Genomic DNA, 20,049 nt, shown 5'->3' on the forward strand with positions numbered 1-20,049 from the left:
TTTAATTATTCCATTTTTGGTTAAAAATTGATAGTTTTTAGTTGAAAATTAAAATATTTGTTGAAAAATGTATGTATTTTATTGTATATTTGTCTTACGCAGTATAAAATTGTTGTTTTTAGAGAATCGTAGACCCGGGCTGAAACTCCCATAGTTTTGGTCAGGTGTCGATTCGTCCGTCCGCCCGATGTACTTTTTCCAAAGACGGAAGGTGGTGAGGGGAAATTAGGAGCAGTATGGCAGGGAAATCTTGCGATGAGGAGGTTTCAAAGAACGTTTTATTTTCAAACATTTCATGTGTATCATTTTTGTTCATTAAATCTCTTTTATATAATTTTTTAAGCATTTCGTAATAATATTATTTTCAATACAATACTATACAATTAGCGGCTATGAAACCCTTTATGAAGACGCGTTTTTTAAACTAAAAATTCAACTGCTTGCTTCGAAACTGAACTGCTCTGTTAAAATTCCATTTTATTAGTCAGAGATCCCCCTCTTTGGATTACTATTTGCTTAAAAGTGAACTCTAGTTAAAAATTCATATATTCGGGGGAAAAAAATTCAACAACTTCATTAACATTTTTTTCTCTCTTGAATGAAAAATCTTTTTTGGTAGAATTGGAGTGATTTGTATTTAGAATTAAAATCTTCCTTTGTTCGAAACATTAAATACTATAACTTTCGTTGATAAAAATTTTTTTCATTGAAAATGCAATTATACTTGGTTAAAATTTTATTATTTTGTTAATAATTCGAATAATTGGATTTAAAATTCGACTGTTTTGTTTAAAATGCTACTGTTTTTGGTCAAAATTTAGTATTTTGTTTCAGAATTGGACACATTGTTCGAAAATTCATCTTTGTGTTTAGAAGATTCCACAATCTTGTTAAAAAGTCATATTTTTCCAATAGCCAACTGTATTGTTGAAATTCTTCTTTTCGAATATCCATTGTTTTCTACCAAAGGTAAAAAATGGAGTTTTTAGCTTGAAAACTAAACTCATTGGTTGAAAATTAATTTTGTTTTAGTAGAAAATCTACTTTTTTGGTTGTAAATACGGCTATTTTTCTGAAGATACATTATATTTCGACTTGGCAACTTGCTCGATTCATATTGAATTTATTATTGTACTTTATACATTAATTCTATGTATTAGTATATATTGCCTATCATTTCTCTATTTTCATGAAAAAACATTCCATTTCCCGTGTTTTGAAAGCACGTGTAGTTATGAAGTCTGTTAAAATATTATGTTTGTATGTTTTCTTTTAAGCATATATTTATTAAATGAAATCGAAGACAAAATTGTTGACGTGGCGTAGTTTTTGAACGGCCGTATACTACATACCGTTCAGAATTTATTGACTTTATTTTCAAGCATTAATAATGGCTTTTTTCGTTAAAAATTGTTCAATTTTCAATTAAATGCATCACAAAAGTTTCTTTAAAAAAAAAACATTTTCTTTTTATTCAAATTTCACTAGCGCCATCTGAAATTCCCGCGTCTATTGAAGTGCTGTGAACCTTCCTTTAAAATGGTGCTAGTTTTTCAACCTTGTTTGAAAATCACAACAATCGCCTAGTTTGTGACTCGACATGGCTCGAAACCACTCGACAGGTAATGCCTTATTTTCTGTTCCGGTGAGATTTTGCAAGATATTAAAAGAAAGTTCTGTGGTTTATAAAAATATGGCAAGTTTAATCCACAACAATGACTAATGTGACAAGTAAGACTCGATTACGAAAGTTCCGCCTACAAAGCACCGAACCTCAAAAGTCAACCGGTGACAGTCGAGATTTAAGGCGTTGGCGTTTGATTTTTCGACACACGAAAGTGAGGACCAATTTCCGCAAACGGAAAGCTCGGAGTTGTCAAACTTAAAACTCCCCGTGATCAGTTTTTTTCTTCCAAAATCTGACCGACTTTTAGACAAATTTACCGGTGAACGGCGAATGAGAACGTCATGAGCGAGCGAGACGACACGTTCAACGTCGAATGCACTGGCAGTTTTGTCAGCTGATTCACAGAGAAAAACGACATGTGAATAACAGAAATCGTCCTGTTACGTCCTCGTTGAGTGATCCTTCAAAAACGGATCATTCAGTTCAGATCCACCGACAAATATAATCCCAGGAAATTATCTCCTAGCGGGAACTTCTTGAGCAAAAGTCGGCAGATTCGAGTCAAAAATGGGAAATAAAAGCAGTTGCTGTGCGTACTCTAGCCCTCAAGTTGGCAGAAAAGATTTCGTAGGCGATGGCAGTGGTAGAGGTCTCGAAGATCATCTTCCTGAAGGTGACATCAGTGTCAACAACCTGCAACACATTAGTGAAAGAGAGCCGGAAGTTTGGAACTCTGATCCTTCTTTACATCCTTGTGCTGGTACTATTTTCATGGAAAGATCGAAACAGTCCATCGAAAGTAAATATTTATTTTAATATTTTATGGTTCTAAAATCAGTGTTCTTCAATGAAATTAAGCAAATTCAGGAGCGGAGTTTTTACGTGGGATGATTATTAAGAGGCTTGCATTTTTTTAGTCAAGTTCTGAACGAAATTTGTATTTGAATTTTCGAAAACTTTATATTCCGGGTATTTTAATTTAATTTAGCGATATAATTTTATCAATCCTTTTAACATTTATGCCATTTATTTTCGGATTTTTATTATCCTGTTGCAAAGCAAGTAAAAATATCAAAACAGCCACACAATTGTTTGCTAAAAATTGTATTTTAGACTTTCAGAAAACTTGCCAAGTGTTAATATTAATAATATTTACAGCAGATGATATATTTTTAATTTATAAAATACTCACTTTTGGAATGTATATAGAACTGCTCAAACATTTTTTCCAAAATACAGACTGTGCAACTGGTAATTAAAAAATTCGAATTTCTATTTTGGCGATCTATCCCCCCTAATGTATTTATTTTTCGAAAAAATAAATTCCAATTTTTTTTATTGTTCAACATTAACCCGTGCCCCAGGGTTTTTGAAAATTAACGCGAGGTTTTAAATTAGAAAAGCTCGGTTTTTGAAAAAATGGAAAAAAGACTTACTTGTTATTAACTTTCTTTTAATTAAAGTTTGAACACCTCTTAAGGAATGTTCAATGCATAAATTTCACCCAATAACTTCTAATGATGATGCCCCCTATCCATTTGTATTGCGCTTTAAAAATGGCCCAAAAAATGCAAATTATCGCGTTTATTATTTATATTGGATCAGTCACAAATTTGCAAGTGTCATATAAATATTTTTTTATTTTTTAAACAGTTATTATTTTTTTAAACCATTTTTTCTCGCCTGTAAATTGTAAAAAGTTATTATTTTTCGGAATGAATAATACAATTGATGAATTTCAGGGCTAATATTTCAAACTTAATATATTTGGTAATTATTTAAAAGATTTACGTTTATTTAAAGAATTTTCCCCTTGTTAATCGTAAAATTTTATTTTTTCTGGAGATAATAACTCAATTCAAGAATGTTTAATTTGTTCAAACAATTTTTTCATCTTATAAATCTTTTTAAATTAAATGTTTAAATTAAATGAATGTAGCATGTAATGAATGCTAAGAGTGATATTGTTTATGAATGACAGTTTGCAATTATTCAAACGATTAATATCACTTGCTTCTTTTCTTAGGAAAGATAGAGAAAATACTAGTTTAAAAAAAAGATTAATATTTTAAAAATTAGGGTATAAATTCTGAGATAAGAAAATACTTAATGAGAAGCGATATAATGCTGCAAGAGCTTTAAAAAAAAGGATTTTTTCCATCTATTATTTGAAAAGTCACAAGAGAACGATTACTAATTCTTTAAATAATTGCAAACTTGTATTCCACAATAAATATCAACTTTAATTCATCAACTGCATTATTAATTCCATAAAATAGTAGCCTTTAAAGATTTACAGGGGAAAAAATTGTTTAAACAAATTCAAATTGTTTAAATAATTATAATCTGTCTTCCACACAAAATGTCACTCTTTATCATTCACTAACTGCGTTATTTTAGAAATTAACTTTTTTTGCATAAAACTTGTTGATCCCCTGATTAATTATAAACTTGATAATAAAATAGGAAAATTTTGGTAACAGAAACTAAAACTAAAAAGAAAGAACCTATGTGCCATAAAAGACGTTTCTGTTGTATTGTGGACTTTTTCTTTATAAAAATTCGCGAAAAAATGAGATATCCCTGAAGAATAAAAAATGTAAAAGCAGCAAATTTGCATGGGGTTTTAAATCATTTTTCTTCTAGCTAGCTTAAAAAATTAATTTCAAATACTATTTCGGAACAATACTGATAAAAGAAAGACATTAAAAAAAAACAGGTAAGAAGCTGAAAAATGAATGAAAACGCTAAATTTTGTATTTTTTACTTAAATCATAGAGAAATATTTAGTCATTCATATAGTGCATTTAATTATTCTTTTCTAGATCGCTTACAATAATATTTTGATTAACTCATGGCCTTTTACTGATAAGAAATCATTATAAACACAATTGACAAGTCCAAGGAATGAAAAGTGCAAAGAAAGCCAATATTACATATTTCAGTTTCAGTTTTGAAAATCTCTATCGAGCAGAATGTGTTGTTTTAAGGTGTTATTTACTTTAAAAATTTATTAAAACCCGGGATCTATTATACAGAAATTATTTTATTTAATTTGTTAACCAAAGTTGATGAATAAGAGCTAAAGTCTTATTCAAAAATCATTTGTAAATGAATAAAATAAAATTACATTAAATACATTTTTACTGCAATATAACAAATTGAAACCTTTAGTGTTGGACAATTTGCAATTGTAAGCTTCAGAAGAAGTTGTAAATCCATTAATTACAAATTAAATAGATTTAAATTAAAAGCGTTTAAAATTCAGTAATTTTTTTACAACATATTGAAAGTTAATCAGTTAAAAATGCAATAATTTCAAATTCAAATACTCATAATTATATAGTTCTATATTGAAAATTGGATATGAACAAATTAGCAATTGCAAATGCACAATTATCCCAATAGAAAAATATTCAATTAAAAAAAAAAAAGCAGACACGTTCTTGAATTTAATATTGATCTCTTTCTCTTTTGCGTCGCAAGTTTTTTTTACATATGTTTTTAAATTTTCAATTTTTTAACTAAAAGATATTAGTAAAAAAATTTAAATCCATGGAGAAATAGTAAATAATTATTAGCACTTTATGGATGTAGTTTCTTATGAATAAATTCATTAATCTTTAAATTGTAAATTAATTAATGTAATTCAGAAAATCAAGCCTAGATCCAAATTTAAATTTATCTGATATTTTAAAATACAATATTTGAATTAAGTGGGAAATTCTCCGAAATTATAAAATATACGTAATAACTATAAAAGCCATTGTTCTAATTCCATTTCGAAAATTGTTTCATTCAAAACTAGAATATGGATAAACACTTTAAAAAAACTTGAAGGTGAAACAATTTGAAACGAATTGAAAATGTGAATACCAGATACAGAAGTTGTTATGTGATATCAAATTGGAAGAGTTAAAAAATATCTATAGAAATTTCAAAAAGAAGTATTAGAAGCAAAACACTTTTGTATTGAAATGTAGAAAGTTAAATAAGTGAAAAAAGGGAATATTCCAAATTTGATCAACTGCAAAGTTAAACGTTCTAGCGTGTACAATTTAGAGTCCGACGTTCAAAATTGAGCCACTTGAATTTTAAATATGTATAGGAGTGTTTAAGCAGCCTCAAATTTTATTTTTAAATCTTACTTGAAAGATAAACTATTCTTCCACTGAGCCAATACAAATTAAATTTGTTTGAAATGTAATATATCTCAGGCACTCAAACTATTTATAATTTGAATTTAAAAGTTTTGAAAAGCTTAGTTTCAAGTTTAAATTTAAATTAATAATTATAGTACGGACAAAATGAGAAATCTTAGATAGAAATATTTAATTATACTTATAAGTATCATGATTTAATGATTAATGCTCGAATTTAAAAAAATATATATTTTTTTAAATATGAGAACGATTTTAAATATATAAAAATGTTTTCTCAGACAAATTTTATTTTTTGTTGGACTATTTTAAATCGTGGTGAATGGATTTCCAACGACCTACGTATATACAAGTTTCAAAAATAAATCTTCAATGACAGAAATCACTTAAAAATATTATTTCTTTTTTTTTCTACATGTAAAAATAAATGTTAAATCAATCCCCTATTTCTCCCTTTTACGTGAAAAAATTCAACTATTTCCCCATTTTTGAGCTCCATTTGCATTGTGAATCCTGCAATAGCTTTACATCACATCATTTCTATTCATAAATCTACTTATTTTTTAATAAATATTTTTTTTATATTAAATGAAAAACCGCTTCAACATTTTATTAATTCAAAAAAAAATTCCTCATTAAATTTCTGTAAAAAATTCAGAATGATTTTTGCCAACTTCAAATTTTCGAGCAAGAATATTCATCATATTTTTACCTCAGGAGAACAAATACGACTTGTCTTATGTAGCCACGATCTCATTATTATATAAAACACATTTCCATTGCTTGTTTAAAAATTTAATTATTTTTATTGCGGTACTACAGTTATCGTAAAATCATAAATTATGAAGAAACATTTCAGTACGTAACTCATTCCAATACAGAGAAAAATATTGAAGGCTTTTCAAGTTGACGTAAGATTAATGATATTTTTGTCTAGGACTTTGTTTAAATTGATTTTTATTTCCAGATGGTATGGTGAGAAAGAAAAGTCAACATCAAATAGCTGATATAAGACCTTTGAAGAAGAGCAGCAGTTGTAGTACGATTTACTTGGACGATAGTACTGTGTCGCAACCTAATTTAAAGAATACTGTTAAATGCGTCGCATTAGCGATATATTATCATATAAAAAATAGAACTTCCCAGCGACAAATCGAAATATTCGATGAAAAACTGCATCCGCTAACGGTAAGTGGCAGCAACAATAAATTACAATTATCTATGCATAAATTAAAAACATACTTCAAAAGTTCTCTTGCTGAAAATAAGCACATGAAAATGACAACTAGATAAAGATAAAAAACGAAATTTTACGGGACAATGTGTTTAAAAAAATTGGAGATGTGAAAACGTTCGAATACAATTTTTTCTGTTTGGTACGAGATAAAAAAATGATCCTTTTCCAGTTTTCCATTTCAAAGGTTTTTAAATTGCGTATTTTTTTTAACTATCATAAATCGCGCGCGTGTAATTTTTCGATGGGAGGGTACAAGTCATCTTTAATAAAAAATAACAATTTCGAATAACTAAATATGGTTTAGGTTTATTTGTTTAGTTTTTTTAAGGTTATATAAATATAATTTTCGTAAGAATTTTCAGAAAATTCAAAAAGATTTTGATAATAGGTCCAGATTACGTCAGAAATATGAGGATCTACCCCTGATCGTTCGATTTTGATAAAATTTGGTAAAATTATAATGCTGTATGAATGAAATTTTCGTCCCACAGAATTTTTTAATTATCAATATTTCTGGAAACGATAATTGGATTTTGATAAAAATTTGACGCATTAGAGGTGAAATGATATATTTTAAGAATATAATACTATCAAACATTTTTAAAAATTTTGCCCGAAAAATAGCCCAAAACAAATTTTCATTTCCTTTTTCGTGAATTTCTCTCCTTTTAATTTTTCTTAAATGTGGATAATATGATTCCTTGGGAAATCACCTTCCCTTTTCAAACAAAAAATTGTGAAGACTATTGGATCCCAAGATATCGTAATTTTAGTGAGACCGCGCGTAAAGTTCTTAAATTCCCGAGAATTTAAGTTCAGGTTATATAACCGAGAATATGGCAGAATTTAAAAGAATTTAAGAGAATTTAAGAATTTATGATTGTTAACAATATTTTTATTGTTCAGGTTACATCAGCGGTTGAAAATAAATTATTTTCTAGCTCAGACATATTCAGGAATACAGTGTTTCATATACAAATTAAAAATTTTCAAATGTATTAATTTATTTCAAACAAAAAAAAAAGTTTTTTCTACTTTAAAGATAACTCTTTAACAAAATACTGGAATTTTCAACAAAATAATTGAATTTTTACCATAATAGTTAAATATTCAATCTAAAAAGATAAATTATCAACGAAAAAGTGCCATGGTTTATATTTTGATGAAAAAAAAAATGAAATTTATAAAACAAAAGAAAAGAATTTTAAAACCAGAAAGACGAATGTCCAACAAATAAAGATTTTGTACTCGAAAAATAAATAACTGTTCAACAAAAAATTAAATTTACACGAAACTGATGCATTTTTACTCAAGTAGTTGAATTTTCTATTAAAAAAGATTAATTTATAACAGGATAATTAAACCTTTAACCAACGAGATAACTTCTCGACTTAAAATATAAATATTTAACAAAAAAAGTGATTTCTTAACAAAGCGATTCAACGAAATATTTTTAAAAAATCGATGAATTATCAAGCAATGAAGAACGATTTTTAACAAAAAATTGCATTTTCATACAAAACATGAAATTTCATCTATAACAGATGAAGTTTTTCAAATCCAAAAGATAAATTTTCCAAAAAATAGTTGAATTTTCTTTTGGAAAAGATTTTAGTCGAGTTTTCACTATCAAACCGTGAATTTTTTAACAAGAAATCATTTTCTACCAAAAAAATTGAATTTTCAATCCAAAAAGACGAATTTTTAACGAAAAAGGATGACTTTTTAACAAAATTATTGAATTCTCTAGCAAATAGTTGCATTTTATCAAAAAATATGAAATTTATCTTAAAGCAGAAGAATTTTTGATTACAAAAAATTTGAGTTTTTATCCAAAAAAGATTCCAGTTAACTCAGTAACATCAAAAATTGAATTTTCGTAACAAAAAAATAAATTTCTACGAAAAAATTGAATTTTCAATTCAATAAGACGAATTGTTTCAATCTAAAAGGATGAATTTTTAACAAAATAGTTCAATTCTCTAACATATAGTTGCATTTTTATCCAAAAAGATCAATTTTTTACTAAAACAGATGAATTTTTAATAAAAAACCTTTTTTTTATGAGTGGAACTTTCATCCAGAAAATATTTCAGTTCATTTTTCAACACCAAAATATAAATTTTAAACAAAAAGTAAATTTTCTACGAAATAGTTAAGTTTTCAAGAAAATAGTATAATAGCTTAATTCCTAACCAAACAGTTGCATTTTTATCAAAAAAAGATTTAATTTTTGCTAAAGCAGGTTAACTTTGCTAAAGGCAAACTTTCAAAAAGAGAGTTGAATTTCAACCGAAAAGTTAACGAAAAAATGCAATTTTCTTTTAATTCTGGGATTCTCATAAATTCTCAGAGAATTTATTTCTCGGTTATATTCTCGTGACCGTTCTCAAAGTAATATACCCGGCTCAGAACTCGAACCGCGCGTTGCCCCTCCACTGGTTTTCAGAATCACGGTTCGCAAGAAGTGGAAGCTCGTTTGTTTTCAATATTATCCGGTCTCAATCCTCTCAATATTACCCGTCGTGGTCTTACTAAAATGACGATAACTTGGAACCCGGTACAGTATCTATGATTTTTTTTTTTTTTTTTTTTTTTTTGAGAAAGTTGATTTCTCAAGGAATCATTTTATTTATATTTAAGAAAAATTAAATGGGGAGAAATTCACGAAAAATGGAATCAAAATTTGTTTTGATCTTTTTTTCGGGCAAAATTTAAAAACACATTTTGATTGTATTATATTCTTTAAATATATCATTTTCACCAAAAATGGGTCCAATTTTTACCAAAATAAAATGATCATTTCAAGAAATATTAATAATTCAAAAAAATGTTAACCCGAAATTAAACATAGCGTAACTTCTGCAATTTTGAAAATCTTCAAAAATCATTTGGACCCAAAATTTATTTCAGAAAGCATTATCATTTTACCAACTATTATCAAAATCAAACGACCATCGGCAGATCCTGATATTTCTGACGTATACTGACCTCAACAAAAAAATTATTCTTGAACAAAAATAGTTTAATTTTTAAATAAAAGAGATAAATTCTCAACGAACAATGTAATAGTCGATAAAAAAAATACATGATTTTTCTACCAAGAAGATTGATTTTATACCAGAAAAGACGAATTTTCATGTAAAACTCTGAATCTTCAACCAAAAAAATTATTTTCTACAAAAAAATGAGTTCTCAACGCAAAATATAATATTTGATATTTTAATCCAATAAGATTTGTTTTAAATCAGAAGCATTTGAATTCATCCAACGAACAACTAATTTTCAATAAAACAGTTAAATCTTCAATCAAGCGAAAAATGTAATAAATTCATCCAAAAAGATTTTCATTTTAAACCAAATAGTTGCAATTTTAATAAAAAAGATTACATTTCTACCAGGAAAGATGCAATTTCAAACCTAAATCATAATTTGCATTAAGGTTATATAAATATAATTTTCCTAGGTTTCTCGGGAAAATTGAAAATGATTTTTAAAGATTTCTAATATGTCGAAAAAGTATCTAGAGAATTTCTAAGAAATTTTTTACTATTTTATGGGATTTTACATAATGTTAAGATATATTTTAGTTAGTTAAAAATATATTTAGGAATTTTCAACTCTAAATTTTTGTTAGGAATCTTTCAAAATATACATTTTTTTTAATTTGTTTAAATCTTCTAAAGATTTAAATGACCAAAATCTTCTTTACAAAATTATGAATACTTAAATTTTATAAAGCAGATGGCACATAATATCGTAGACAATTTATTCAAAGACCTCAGCATTTTTCTATTCTGTTTGCACTTCATGTTCTAAAAATATCACTTCACACTTTTCTGACGCGTTATGTTCGAAATTTTTACTAAAATATAAACAAAACCGGTTAAAACCGGTCTTTTTTTCTTTGCCAAAAAAACAACATACTTGTCCTTACTTGTCGTATAAAGAACACAAAATTAATTACCTGCATTAATTAAAAGAATAGTCTAACATTTGAAAGAACATTTTCGACCACTTTTCGATATTAATCTGCGCCATATAATTCTAATTTTATATCCATCAGGTAAAATAGATTTTGTTTAATTTCCTTTAAATAATTCGGTGGACGTTTTTTATATCAGGTAAGTATAGTGTGATGTGTTCAGCAAATAAAAATGTGTTAATTATCATTGATTTACATATTTATTTAACTTAACCACTTCTTTTTCCACCTATTTTTGTAAAAATGTTTACCTTTACTATATTTACTACATTTACTTTTATATAGAATAAGTACTTTGATGTTTTGATTGAATGTTTACAATGTTTCAAGGAAACGAAAGCATTTTTTAAATTTCTGTGTTCAAGGACGAAAAATCTAAATCGTTCTTATCCAATTGTAATTTTCATCATTTTAAAATTCATTTTTTCGAGCTTTATAAACTGTATTTCGAAACATTGATGCCTTCAAATAATATATTCTAAAGAAGCCACTAATCGAAATTATCATTTCCATTTTAGCAAAAAGTACTTCCAGAATAAAAATTTTAGAAATTAATTTTTTTGATTGAAAACTTATTTATTCTGTTTTTGGTTGTATATTGATCTTTTTTTAGATGAAAATTCGTCTTTTTGGTTGAAATTAACTGTTTTTGATTTATAAATTGAAATATTTTTTGGGTTGAAATATCATCTATCATATTTTTCGTTGAGAATTCATCTCTTTTCTCAGTTAGATATTTCACCATTTTTGTTTATAATCCATCTCTGGTTGAAAATTAAGTCTTTTAACTGAAAATGTAACTAATCAATGTTGATCATTTGTCTTTTTTTGTTGGAAATTGGTCTTTTTTGGCACAAAAAATTAATATTTTTTATAGAATATTCCACTATAACAGTTAAAGATTCACCATCTTAGTTGAAAATTCACCAATATTACTAAGAATTTAACTATTTTTTGAAAGATTCTTTTTTATTTTTGGTTAAAAAAATTTTTTTAACTGGAAATTTAACTATGCCATGTTTGGTTGAAAATTTATAATTTTTATTTAAAATTAAACTATTTGTTTAAAAAAATGCATTTATATTATTGAAAATACAATACTTTTGGTTAAAATTTTAGTAATTTGAACAATTTTAAATTGAGTGTAATATAGTACTACCCACAATAATGTTAATTAAAAGAATATATTTTCCTTTTTTTCGTGAAAAATCTCCTTAATTCTCCTGTTTTTACACGTTATCTAGTCACTTCGAAGATATCTTTAATTTAAAACATGAAAAAAATTAATTTTATCTATTATTAAAATTCATTCACCTTATGAAAAAATTCAAGAAATAATTATGTTAATTCTTTATAAACTTCTACCATTAAGAAAATATCCTTTTATAAAGTACTTTCACAAATTAAAAAATTGTTATTTTTGAGATATTACATTAAGATATTTAGAAGGACTGAAAAAAAACATTATTTATAATAAAATTTCGAAATTGTATACATATTTCGAATCGATTGTTTAAAAAAATTAGAAATACTTGCATGACTCCATAATGTGAAAAACTATACCTAAAATAAAGCTTTATTTAAAAAAATATAATCCTTTATCCATTATAAGAAATAAAAAGTTTGAATTTTTTTTTCTTAGAGAGATGGCGTGGCAGACGACTACGACAAACATAATCCAGAACACAAGCAGATCTATAAATTTGTGAGGACTCTTTTTAACGCAGCACAATTAACAGCAGAGTGTGCTATCATAACGTTAGTGTATCTTGAACGTCTGCTCACGTATGCGGAAATAGATATAACTCCCGCGAATTGGAAAAGAATCGTTCTCGGTGCTATTTTGTTGGCTTCCAAGGTGTGGGACGACCAGGCTGTGTGGAATGTCGACTATTGTCAAATTCTAAAGGACATCACTGTCGAAGACATGTAAGTATTTCAGCTATTCCTTTCACTTTTAAATGAACCGCTCTTTCCTTTCAAACTCACGAGGAATTTGCACACACACACGCACACACAACAGTCCCACACAGAAACAGGATGTCTAGTCACGAGAAAAATATTCCATTTTCAGGAAACTTTGCATTTCGATAAAAATAAATTGTTAATGGGAATATTTTTATAGCGCTATTTTTCAAACAAGAGTATCTAAGGTTGAGAAAAAAGCGGGAAGTGAGAACAAAACTATTGAATTCTTAGTTTTAGTAGAATAAGCTATCTAATTAATTTATATTTCATTTAATATCATAGAAAGTAATGTGAGATTAAAATTATTATTTTTCAAATTCTTTAAAATTTCTATTTTTTTACAGTTTGAAGCACTTTTAATTTTAAATTCATATATATATATATATATTCTCATATATTCACCAGTTTTAATGTATTTTGGAAATTTTTATTTTTTTCCCCTCTTTTTCTATTAACCTATCGATGGTACGTATCCTATGAAAAAATTTGTTGACAAAATTATCAATATGAACTTTTAGTTTTCTTTCTAAATCCAGCGTAAAAGTCTTTGAGGAAAACTTCTAAACTAACAAAATGGTGGCGATTTTTTGAAAATATTAAAATGAAATTCATTACGAACCCCTAGCAGTATTCTATCAAAAATTTGTACTTTATAGTTCTCAAGATAAATTTAATAACGTGTTATGTTAAAAAAATGTACTCGAATGTAAATAAAACCGGTTGAGATCAAATATTTTTTAAACTTTTACTGAAGTTTCTTTTCCTGTAAGTTTTTTTTCGGTTGATAATCAAAAACACATTTTTAATTTGTACCCAATATTTCCTCAATAGATTTTTTCATTCTCTTACAAAAATATCTTATTAACCATAAAATAACGTCATAAAATCGTATTATGTTTCAAAAAATACTTTTTGAACCTGTATAACGAGTTAGCCATAATCGATTTATTACCAGCCAGTAGGAAACTGAAAAATCTTTGAAATTTACTAACTAAAATATGGCACAGACAATACATTTTTTATTTACATGCGAAGTATTTGGGAATTCTGTTACTTTTCCTAGTAAATTCCCGATCATATTATGATTTTGCGTTTTGAATTTGAATCTTTTGAATTTGAAAGTTGAAGCTTAAAAAAAATTTATTCAAACACTTAATAATTTATTCTATAAAATAGAAGCCCTTATCATTATTCAATTAGAATTGAATTTGTAATGTTAAACTCTTATAAATTGAGCAGTTAAAATATTTCTAGTTACAAATATAAATCCACATTATCATCGTCAATGCTGTAAATTGAAGAATGAATCAATACATTTTTAAACATTGAAAATTATATAATTTTTAAACAAATTTAACTTAGAAACATGAACAAATTAAATTTTTTTTATGTGATCGTTTAAAATTAAACAAATTTTTATTTAGAAGTTAAATTATTTTTAATTTTTTAACTCAATAATTGTTTGATTGTTATTTATACATTCAAACCAATTACGCTTCAAATTGTTTAGGTTTGAATATCTGATTTATAATTGCTTATTTAAAAGAAACAGTCAAATTTGGCTAAATATCTTTTAAAGCTACTCTTTTTTAAATTAAAAATGCTTTTCTTTAATTAAAAATGTTCAATTTGCAGGTGGTTAAATAGGGAATATTTAATCTGAAACAATATTTGAAATTTATTAATAACACCTAATTGTGAATTTATTAATTTGAAATGATTTTAACATTGAAAATAGTTTTGAAAATTCAACCAGACTTTTAAATTTGCTTTACTACTTGAAAAAGTTAAGAATTTAACTTAACACTTGAAAAGTTTTAATTTGAGTAATTTAAAATAGCATTTATATCCCGTGATGTCCAAATTACGGTATTTAAAATAATTAACTATATTTTTGTTCTAAAAATGTATAAAATTCTCAGTCAAAAAGTACATTCACTGTCATTTCCTGGGTTTTCACGGTCTCATAAAATCCGAGTCATTTCTCGGTCCGGCGGCTACCATGTTTTAAAATGATTAGTTTTAGAGTAAAAAGTATGAAAAATGAATTTGTATACTAAATTTTTTTCTTTTTTTTCTGAATATAATTTATTTATTTGTTCTAAAAAATGTTTAATTGGATTTTTTTTTAATTTCACTTTTTATTAATGCTAGTGTTTTTCTTAGTAATGGTTATTTCATTTTTATTCAACGTGTATATGGTGGAGGATTTTCCAGTTATTTTTTTAATTTTGTTATATTTAATGTTTTGTTTTGAATGATCATTATTTTTGCGTATTTGATAACTATATAGGGTGACGTGTTCGACAAATAAAAATATGTTAATAAGCTTGATTTGCCTACTTCTGAAAAACATAGACTTTTTTAACTTTTTAAATGAGAATAGGTACTGTGACGACTGCTAATTGTAAAATCTTTTAATATTTACACATGACATTTTTAAATTTTAATTATTAAATCTCTACGTTTTCATTTTGTAATTCATAATGTTCAAATATCAATAATTTTGGGTTCAACCTTGATTTTTAAAATAATTTTTAATTTGAAAGCGCTACAAGTTGAAATTTTTGTAATTTAAATCATTGCAGATTAAATAAATTAAAATTCAAACGTTGAAAATTGCGCAGTTTCAAAATGTAAACCATATTTTGGAAAAATTTAAAATTTGTAAGCTTTATTATATTGAAAAAATTGAATTTTAAAGGTTTTGAAAACATCTTTTAAAATTATAAAAACTTTGATCTGGAAATAAAAAAATACCCGGCACAGAAAACTGCTCAAATCTAGACAGTTAAAAATGGTCAAATATCAAAATTATAATTGAATGAAAATACATATATCAGATAAAAGTATTTTTCTTTCTTTATTATTTTACCTTTTTTTAACCGTCTAGATTTGGAAATTTCCCTGTTTCGGCAATTTCAGTCTCGGATATAATATAAAGTCAATTTTATTTCGAGATTTATTCAGTATCGGGAATTTATTATTGCCGTCAATTTTATAATTACACTGTTTAAAAAATCTGTACGAGGTTTAATATACATGTGTGTGAAGCAAATATGCACTACCGCTACTGAAATGTAACATGCATTAGTTTAGTGAATTTAACATACATGTGTATTAAATTTAATATACAGGTCAGTATAGCAATGTGCGTGAAAACTCAACGTGCTTTAATTTCTTTAAATCTTGTCAAATATTCTCAATTAAATTTTTAATCTAGAATTTGTCGACTGAATTATTATTTATTATGAAAGTGCAATGAACGGGTAAAATTTTTCCTAATTTCGCCCTGGATAGTCCAAATTTAAGGCGAAGGCAGTTAATTGTAGGTTAGGTTTGTTACTTATTTGCTTAATTTAACTTTTTGACTGAAAATGCAATATTATTTCTGGTTAACAGGAAGAAGGTATCATGTTTTATTATTTACAATCGAAAATTACTGCTAAACTTATTTTGAATTTGTGAAAAATGAAATTATCTGATTTTTCTTGTAAGTGGTTAACATGAATGTATATGAAATTTAATATAGTGGCTCTTAATGGCGATTTCATAAGCTTGATAATTAATTTTAATACACATGGGTATATTATATTTAATTTTTAACAGTGTACGGGATTTTTTTATTTATAAAATGTTCTTTCTCAGGAATTTTGAGACGTTCCAATTTTATATTGAAACATGTTTAAATCGCGTGGGCTTAAATTTAAACCTTTCAATGTTGCAGGATTAAAAATTACAGCCTTTTCATACTTTAATTATTTTTATTATTACTATTATTAATATTATTTCAGAACGATGAACGTCGAATATGTAATTTGGGGCGCTCAAAATTGAACAAACTTAAATTCAAACATTGTTGTATAATTTTTAGTTAAATATTTTTATTGAATTGTTTTTAAATTGCATTATTTATTACATATTTATTAAATTCAAGACGCTCAATGTTTAATAATTCCAGTTGTGTGATTTATAAATTAATAGCGTGTGAAATTGAATAATTTGGAAATGAAATTTTCAAAATAATATATATATATACACACACCTATCTCACGGTTGTGAGATGTGGTTATGGCTGAAATTTTACCGCGATTTCGCTGGAAGCGGGTGCAATTTTTCAGATTAGCACCCGCTCCCGGCGAAATCCTGCGGTTGTCCTTATGACAAATTTTTAAATATATATATATTTCAAGTTGGAAGGAACAATTTTAAATAAAGTGTTCAAATTGGACATTGTTTAGATGCGAAAGTTCAACATTTTTTGTTTCATATTCAAACTTGTCAACATTTTTCAATATAGGAATATAAACACTAGAACGATTATAATTTATTTTTATTCAAAATTGAATATCATTTAGAGAATTAGAATTTGTAAATTAAACACTTTCAGAATTTATTAATTCATGAATGATGCAGTTTCAATTGTTCAGTTTTTGTACAGTTTCAAATTGAAAATAATCTGAAAATAATAATTAAGAATTTTCAGTTCTTCTCTTTAAATCCAGGGAATTTTAATTGCCTTAAATGTAAAATTGTTCATTTTTGAATGTTTCAATTTATAATGCACTCAGTTTAAAAATGTTCAGTTTGAGTTATTTTTCCTCAAAATAAAAATTGTTCAATTTTCTTAGATTCTACTATTAATTTGTACGAATTTGTAACGAATTCGTTTTTTATAATTGTTCCAAATTAGATTTCTCAATTTGAAGATTCTTTTTTGAATACTTTAATTGGTGAAATTGTTAGTTTTGAAGCTTTCAATGTTGAAAATTAAGTAGCCGGGAATTTTTTCTGAGTTTTTAAATTTCAGTGCAGTTAAATTTGAATATTTACAATAACTATTTCTTAATATCAATCATATTTTCACCATCCTATTAAACTATTGAATTGTTTGTTGCTCCCAGGAACGAATTGGAGAGACAATTCCTGGAAATGCTTCAATTCAACATAAATGTTCCTTCGAGTGTTTACGCAAAATATTATTTTGACCTCCGCACACTCGCCGAAGCGAATGAACTAACATTCCCTAGTGAACCACTTAGTAAAGAAAAAGCCCAAAAGCTCGAGGCTATGTCGCGAGTTTACGAGGACAAAGTCACAGCTGAAGCTTTACGTAATGGTATTAAAAAATGGTCCAGTCTCGATAACGTCTGTATAGGTGGGCCTAGACGAAGCATTGCCATCCTCTCATAAATTAGACTTCTCTTCGACACCGAAAGAAAGTACGACCTTTGTATGTGGCATTTTAAATTGAAAAATTGCGCGACTATTGTTGCCCTGAAAAAAATGCGAGTCTTGCACTCCGAGAGACTTTGAAATTGTACAGTTTTCGAATTATTTTCTATATAATACAAATATTTTATAGGAACCAGTGTAATTTATTATAATATACTTTATGTTTGTAAGTGCTTTGCAAGTAAAAGACTATTGTAATTCTTTTCGCCTAGAACAGTCTTTGATCTCTGTTTTCTTTTTTACAAGTACTTAAAGCTCCGCTTAAGATTCAGTTGAAAAAAGAAAAAGATTCATTGCGATAGTCTTCGAGTTTCTGCGAAGGCTGATTTAGGCATATAAAGTCATTTTACTGATTATCAGATCCAGGACAATTATTAGTGAATATTTGATTCGAATACAGGTACTAGATAAAATTTGGCCAGGACAATTTGGGATCAAGTCTGCTTTGTGCTTGCATATTATCATTTTCTTCGAGAGAATATTTTCGTTTTTTCGCTCCTGTGATGTTCTTCGTACTGCATTTGTTCCATTAATTTGACTTCTAGTGTTTTTTAGAAGAATTGTATTTTTTGTACAATCTATGTCTCATTATGTTCGAGGCAAATTACCATCTTATCTGTTAATGGGTGTGTAATTATTCCACTTTCGGAATTTAAAACCCTTCATTATTTTTATTATTTTTTAACGAATGTGGCTTTTTTACCAGAAGAAAAGGAATTAGAAATAATAAAGGGTTTTAATTTTAATCGATGTATGAATAAGTTTGCTATGTAAACTGAACTGATTAGGTTTTTTTTTTTGTTTGAAACTGCGATTGTCTCTTTGAGGCCTAAATAGACGTTAGTTTTTTTTTCATTGCACAGAAGAAATTTGGCCAGTTGATTTAGCAGGATTTACGTGTTTTGTAACTTGTTTTGTACTAGCGACGTAGAATTTAGAATTGATTTTCTAGTATCTGAATGAATTTATTCGAGCGTGAGTTTAACGAATCAAAAAGCATAGTACAAAAAAAAAAGAATTTGCAAGATTCAGTACCAGAACGAATGTGCAGTTTTCATTTTGCTCAACGTTTTTTAAAAAAACCTATTGAGATTCCGATGGAAAGAAATTGAAATTGTAACCAGAGTTCCAATTATTTTTCGAGAATTTTTTCTTCGAAAAAAATTAGAACTCTAGAATAAAAACTTTCATGTATTTTAGTGTTGTTAAACACAGCTTCTATTAGGCTTAAATAAAACTTTGCATTTAAAACAAAAGACTATGGATCATAAATTAGGCAAGGTATCTATGTGTAAATAGACAGGAAGAGTTTTCAGGAATAGCCTTTCTCCCTTTTCCCTATTCCCCAAGAAAAAAACTTTTTTTCCCCACTTTCTCTTTCAAAGCGCTACATTTGAGAATGCAATATTTGAATCATGCGGGAAATTTTGGACTAGAAAGTAGTCTCGAGTTTTGAATTGTGACATTTTAACTTGAATTCGTTTGAAATTTACTAAAGAGATTTAGCTCGAAATTAAATATTTCCTTAGCAAACGTAAATATGTAATTTATAGCTAAGTCTTTTCAGTAATTTTCAAGCAAATGCAAAAAAAATCACAATTATTTATCGGACGAAGAAGTATCGCTATTTAATTATTAATTATGGTATTGTTTAAGAGAAAATATTCTTGATTGTGAGAATGATTTTAAAGAAATAAAAATGGTTTATTCAGGAAATTTATTTCTTGCCGGACTTTTTTATTTCGCCATTATTGAATTTGCAACAACATAACATGGAGGTGAACGAAGTTGGATTTTTTTTAAATATTATAAATAAACTCCCTACTGAGAATCCGTT

At 26.8% G+C, this 20,049-nt stretch overlaps 1 protein-coding gene across 1 annotated transcript; it reads left to right on the forward strand.

The window, feature by feature from the left end:
* The first annotated feature begins 1,605 nt into the window (after nt 1-1,605).
* LOC117179890 (cyclin-Y) lies at nt 1,606-19,468 on the forward strand. The gene is made up of 4 exons (XM_033372080.1): nt 1,606-2,426; nt 6,755-6,975; nt 12,652-12,938; nt 17,882-19,468. The coding sequence occupies exons 1-4, from the start codon at nt 2,195-2,197 to the stop codon at nt 18,168-18,170; spliced, it is 1,029 nt and encodes a 342-aa protein (XP_033227971.1). The 5' UTR covers nt 1,606-2,194; the 3' UTR covers nt 18,171-19,468.
* The last annotated feature ends 581 nt before the right edge of the window (nt 19,469-20,049 follow it).

Source organism: Belonocnema kinseyi, chromosome 9 (genome assembly GCF_010883055.1).
Source record: "Belonocnema kinseyi isolate 2016_QV_RU_SX_M_011 chromosome 9, B_treatae_v1, whole genome shotgun sequence".
Lineage (NCBI taxonomy): Eukaryota > Metazoa > Arthropoda > Insecta > Hymenoptera > Cynipidae > Belonocnema > Belonocnema kinseyi.

Bases quoted from the DNA above. Each gene is read 5' to 3' on its own strand.
- LOC117179890 (XM_033372080.1), top strand. From the start codon at position 2,195: ATGGGAAATAAAAGCAGTTGCTGTGCGTACTCTAGCCCTCAAGTTGGC. The intron at 6,976-12,651 runs GTAAGTGGCAGC...TTTTTTTCTTAG, and splicing joins AAAAACTGCATCCGCTAACG to AGAGATGGCGTGGCAGACGA. The intron at 12,939-17,881 runs GTAAGTATTTCA...TGTTGCTCCCAG, and splicing joins GACATCACTGTCGAAGACAT to GAACGAATTGGAGAGACAAT.